Source organism: Ctenocephalides felis, unplaced genomic scaffold, assembly GCF_003426905.1.
Source record: "Ctenocephalides felis isolate EL2017-DRISC unplaced genomic scaffold, ASM342690v1 CF-g0.4_SCAFFOLD_03570, whole genome shotgun sequence".
Taxonomy (NCBI): Eukaryota; Metazoa; Arthropoda; class Insecta; order Siphonaptera; family Pulicidae; genus Ctenocephalides; species Ctenocephalides felis.
The window spans coordinates 28,537,213-28,543,663 of record NW_020539724.1 but is presented as its reverse complement, the minus strand read 5'-3'; the positions used below and the strand labels follow the sequence as shown (position 1 = coordinate 28,543,663).

Below are 6,451 nucleotides of genomic sequence, written 5' to 3'. Positions count from 1 at the left end.
TAAACAAATATTTACCATCAATTGAAAATGTATATAATAAAAAAAATCAAGAAACACTTTTGGATGAAAATCAAGAAAAAGTTTTCTCAAAAATACCAAAATCAATAGTCCACTCTAATCCACCAAAAACGGAATTGATCGTAAATAGCACATCAATGAAACTGATCTTCCAAAAAAGGTTTAAAGGACAATCTGATTATAAAGATAATAAAGGAAAAATTCAGTAGTCAGCAATCTAAAATATCATCTTTGTTTGGAAATAACCCAGAAGTGCCTACAGTTGGTCAACGATGATAAAGCCTATAACGGAAAATGTATTTTGTGGGGGAAACAAATTTCTTCACTCCCAATACACCCGCATTCCATAAAAAATATAAAAGACTTATTGGATATAACTGAATTGACAACAGTACAAGAAAAAACTATTCCTGTACTTTGAATGGGCGGGATGCTTTGATAAGGTGATTATTACATTGTTATATGATTGTATGTTTCTGACTAAAGCTATTATGATTGAAAATACTATATTTGGATTGTAAAACAAAGCTAATAATAATTGTAATTGTTTTAACTCTACCTGCTATAATATGAATGGCTCCACAATCTATAAAAATTTAGTATTAATATCTTTTGATAGGATATCTTTCTATATCTGAATGGCAGCATACTTGTTTTCTAAGCTATTTAATACATGATTTGCTATTTTTAAAACTTGTATATAATATATTATTACTATATATAAATGTATGTATATATATATATATATATATATATATATTAATTAATGAAAAATGTTTTGTTTTTAGAAAAAACTTAATTATTGTTTGATTTATTTTAGGTCACAAACTGGCTCAGGTAAAACTTTATCATATAGTTTGCCTATAGTTGAAAGTCTACATAGTATCAGACCCAAAGTTACCCGTAATCAAGGTGTATTAGCCCTAATTATTGTGCCAACAAGAGAATTAGCCATTCAAACATATGAACTTTTTGTAAAATTAGTAAAGGTGAGAAATTTTTATCTTTAACACAATGCTATTGATTTGATATAAATTTATCATTTTACAGCCGTTTACATGGATTGTTCCTGGATATCTTATTGGTGGTGAAAAACGTAAATCTGAAAAAGCCACGTCTACGAAAAGGAATAAATATATTAATAGGAACGCCTGGAAGACTTTGTGATCATTTATTACATTCTTCACATTTGAAATTGGATTCAGTAAAATGGTTAATTTTAGATGAAGCTGATAGGCTTCTCGAGTTGGGTATGAAAGAGATGTGAAAGAAATTGTTCAGTCTTTATCAAATCAAAAAAGTACATTGGTATGATCCTTTAGCTCTTTTGAAGCAAGCTACTGAAAATAATGCCAAAAATAATAATGCAAAAAGTGTACATAAAGAATATGAAAACATTAGCGGTAATGATGACGAAATGCAAGAAATTGTAATTGATAGCAAATAATGAGTGAAACGTTAAAAGTATCACATGACCTACAAAATATTGAAAATGAAGAATCCAGCAGCTCTGAAAGTAAAGAAGAGGAAACAATGAGTTCTAGTGAAAGTGATAATAGTAGTGATAATCAAAAAGAAGATAATTATAGTAAAAACAAACAAACTAAATTGAAGAAATACAAAGGCATTACCATGTTTCAGGGTATACAAGCAGTTTTTAGTGACAATAATTCTGCAATATGTTAATAATAATGAAACTTTGGTCAAAAAACTTAACATTTCAAAAGTTTCTACAGAAGAAAACTTAGCAAAATCAAAGAATTCACTTCAGACAGTTTTGCTGTCAGCGACTTTAACACCAGCAGTAGAAACATTAGCAGGATTAGCTTTGCAAGATCCAATATTTATTGAAACTAGTGAGGATAAAACTTTTGATGATGGAACTTCTGTTAAAATACTTCAAATGAAGAAATCATGAGTATACCAGCATCGGTGGCACAAAGTTATGTTATTGTTCCTCCAAAATTGAGACTCGTCACACTTAGTGGAATTATAATGAATGAATGTCTAAGAACCCAAACTCGAAGATTTTAGTTTTTGTCGCAACCCAAGATTTGGTGATTATCACAGTAATTGATGCAAGAGTTGAGTAAAAAAATAGTGTAATTGATAGTGATGGTGATAGTGATAATGAATTGGATGTGAGTAATGTGATCACATCTTCAGTTGCACGGGTCTATGGGACAACAAGATAGAAATCGTGTAATCAAAGAATTCGCATGGCAAAATCTGGAGTACTATTTTGTACTGTAAGTCTTCATTTAAAACTTTGTCTGCAATAATTTACATAATATTTAATTAGAATATTGCATTTTGTCTGGTTTTGTTAATATTCTAGTAGTGATTTTTTGTTTTATTAGCATGCTTCACCTGGTGTGTTTCTTTAACGTCTCTATTTTTGCTAGATGTTATGTTATTTACACATGAGTTTACTAAAGTATTTTTATCATTAGTAGCAAAAACTCAAAAATTTATATTCAGTTATTTTTAGTGTAATTTGAGTTTTCACAATATTATCAAGACAAGATTTTAGAAGCATATTCATCATTATCAATTTAATTTATTCATTATGAAAACAATTATAATTACAGAATTAATCAAATATAGAATCGGATTTTTTGATGAAAACATAAATAGTTTAGAACTAATATATATATATATATATAGTATATATATATATATATATGTGGGAGATTGGCAGGTCGCGTCAATTTTAGTAAGCGAGACAAAAATAATAATTGACATGGGTTATGGTTGGATCATTTGTTTTGAACTATGCAAAGTTTTGGTTCAGATAAATTTATGAAATTTATCACGGCATAAATGAATAAATATTTTATAATCGGAAAAGTGTTTGATTTCCGATAGTGGTGACTCCTGTCGTTTGATATTATGCCGCGCCAACACGGACATTTTAGCTGCCACAAACTGCACATTCCTGAATTTATTCCAAATGACTTGGAACTTTGGTTTGCTTTGGTAGAGAAGGCATTCGCATCTTCCAATATCCACGATGAGAAGGAGAAATTCGGATTATTGGTTACCAGGTTGGATATTAGACATTCAACAGAGGTGCGAGATTTGATAATCAACGAGCCTGAAGAGAAGCCTTATTCTACTTTGAAGGCTACGTTAATTTCAAGGTTAGGCACTTCGGAGAAGTCAAAGTTGCAGTTGTTTATGTCTGATGTAGATTTGGGTGATAGGACGCCTTCTCAATACCTACGTCATTTGAGGACTTTAGTCGGGACTTCGATGACCGATAACGCAGTTAAAGCAATATGGTTATCCAGACTTCCAGTGGAAATTCAACCATTTTTGGAGATTGCTTCTGGAGCACAGTCAATACAAGAGGTAGGTGAACTAGCTGACCGCTTATTTATTAACCATTCACAGCAACGTGTAGCTGTGATTACAGATGCACAAACCTCTGAGATTGAAACAAAGAATGCTGATCTGCGTCAAATGCGTCAAGATATCGAAGCTGTTTCAAAGCGTTTGGATAAGCTTCAAATGTATCATAAGAAGGAAGTGTCGTTTAGAAGACGACAAGATAACTTATGTCGGTTTCATAGACGCTACGGAAGTCATGCGAGGAGGTGTATATCGCCATGTAATTTTAAGTCGGGAAACGATACGGGCGGTCACTAATGGCGACTAGTGACAAACGCCCAAATAACTCACGCCGCATTTTCATCACAGATAAGGAGACAAATGTGAGTTTTCTGATAGACACTGGATCCGATGTATGTGTGTACCCGCGCAGTTTGGTAAATTTCCCCGTAAGAAATGTTCATTTGGGCTTTCAGCAGCAAATGGAACACCGATAGCTACATACGGTATGTTATCTTTAAAGTTAGATTTTGGACTTAGCAAAACTTTATCATGGAATTTCGTGATAGCAGAGGTGTCGCGTCCTATTATTGGTGTAGATTTACTTGCTTATTTCAATCTCGCGATTGATGTTAAAAAACGTATATTAGTTGAAACCCCTGCAGATTCAACGGAACAACTTCAATCGAAAAATAGAATTATACCTTCTATTAAAATGATGACAGCCACATTGTATTCACATGATAAAATTTTAGAGGAGTATCCAGACCTAACACGGCAGACTGCATTAGGGGTGTGCAAACTTTTTACTCAACATCATATCGAAACTACATCAGGACCACCCATAGCACATAAACCACGTCGCCTTGCACCAGATAAGTTAAAAGCAGCTAAATATGAGTTCGAAGCAATGATTAAAGCAGGGACAGCACGACCGTCCAAGAGCTGTTGGTCTTCGCCTTTACATATGGTACGAAAAGGTTCTGGGTGGCGACCTTGTGGAGACTATCGCAGGTTAAATGCGCGGACTCAACCGGATAGGTACCCAGTTCGCCATATCCATGATTTTGCGCAAGCATTATGTGGTAAGGTGATATTTTCTACTATTGATTTAGTGAAAGCTTACAATCAAATCCCTGTAGCTCAGGAAGACATTGCAAAAACTGCAATCACTACGCCTTTCGGGCTATTCGAATTTCCGTTTATGACGTTTGGCTTACGCAATGCAGCGCAAACTTTTCAGCGGTTCATGGATGAAATTTTGCGAGGTTTGGACTTCTGTTATGCATACATCGATGATATATTGGTTGCATCGGAATCGCACGAACAGCATATGCAACATTTACATAGTGTATTCAAGAGGTTGCAAGAATTCGGTGTTGTAGTCAATCCAGCAAAATGTATCTTCGGACAACCAAAAGTAAAGTTTTTAGGATATGAAGTCTCAGCCAACGGAACTAAACCTTTAGCAGACAAGATACTAGCTATACAAAATTACGAAAGGCCTAAGACAGTGCAACAGTTACGTCAATTTTTAGGTATGTTAAATTTTTACCGACGCTTCATTCCGAAAGCCGCAGAAGTACAAGTGCCGTTAACCAACAAGTTGTGTGGTAATGTGAAGAAGAATGCTGTATTGAATTGGGATTCAAATATGGAGAAAGCGTTTGAAAAGTGTAAAAAAAGTTTAGCAGAAGCAACGTTATTGATGCACCCTCGTTTAAACGCTCCTCTAGCTATAGTTTGTGATGCTTCCGACCACACTATAGGAGCGGCGTTGCAGCAACGAATTTATGGTGCATGGGGCCCATTAGCTTTTTTCTCGAGAAAATTGAATGCAACAGAAAGGAAATATTCGACTTACGACAGAGAACTCCTTGCAATTTACGACGCTGTAAAATTTTTTAGACATATGGTAGAGGGAAGAGAATTTGTAATATATACTGATCATAAACCTATCACTTACGCGTTTAAAAAGAAAGATAGCCAGTGTACGCCGAGACAGTTTCGCTACCTTGATTTTGTTAGTCAATTTTCGACTGACATCAGACATGTATCGGGTCAAGATAACGTGGTAGCAGATGCTTTATCCCGTATAGAGATAGTTAACAAATGTGATATAGATTTTAAGGCGATTGCAAATGAACAACATAAGGATATAGACATGGCACAATTGTTATTACATTCTGACCATTCTCTTAAATTAAAAAGAATTTTTATTGAAGAATTGGGAACATCGTTATTGTGCGATGTATCTCAACCAATCATTCGGCCGGTGATACCAAGAAGATTTCGCCGTGCTATATTCAATAGCCTACATGGTTTGTCGCATCCTGGAGCAAATGCTACCATTAGATTGGTAACGCAACATTGTGTATGGCCTTCCATTAAGAAGGATTGTCGACAATGGGCTCGCAGCTGCCTAGAATGTCAGCGCTCAAAAATTAGTCGACACATAGTCTCAAGACCGGGAGTATTTCCATTGCCAGGAGCACGATTTGAGCATGTACACGTCGATATCGTGATTATGCCGTTATCAGATGGATATCGTTATTGTCTAACATGCGTAGATCGTTTTTCACGTTGGCCTGAAGCAATCCCTATAGAAAATCAGGAAGCAACTACAGTAGCAAGAGCATTCTTTTCTAACTGGATAGCAAGATTCGGAGCTCCCTTAAGAGTTACATCAGATCAGGGTAGACAGTTTGAATCGTGTTTATTTGAGCAGCTCAACCGATTAATGGGAACTACACATTTCAGGACAACTGCTTATCACCCGGCTTCTAATGGTATGGTTGAAAGATTTCATAGACAATTAAAAGCCGCGATAAGATGTCATAATACTGGGCGTTGGACGGAGATATTACCGACGGTTATGCTTGGTATTCGATCAGCATGGAAAGAAGATCTTCAAGCGACTGTCGCTGAGATGTTATATGGCGAGACTTTAAGATTACCGGGTGCCATGCTGGTACCAACCCAAGAGACCAGTCATAGTGAGACCGATTTTGTAAAAAATCTTAGGAAGCAGATGAAATTGGTTAGGCCTGTGACTGGCACAAGGCATGGAGTAAAACCAACCTTTAGGTTCAAGGAGATA

At 35.3% G+C, this 6,451-nt stretch overlaps 1 protein-coding gene and 1 pseudogene across 1 annotated transcript; both read left to right on the top strand.

Annotated features, from left to right (window-relative positions):
* Positions 1 to 2,111, top strand: part of LOC113383719 — a 14,816-nt pseudogene extending 12,705 nt beyond the window's left edge.
* Positions 2,112 to 2,910: 799 nt separating this feature from the next.
* On the top strand, positions 2,911 to 3,669 carry LOC113383718. Its single transcript, XM_026621968.1, has one exon. The coding sequence runs from the start codon at positions 2,911 to 2,913 to the stop codon at positions 3,667 to 3,669; it is 759 nt and encodes a 252-aa protein (XP_026477753.1).
* The last annotated feature ends 2,782 nt before the right edge of the window (positions 3,670 to 6,451 follow it).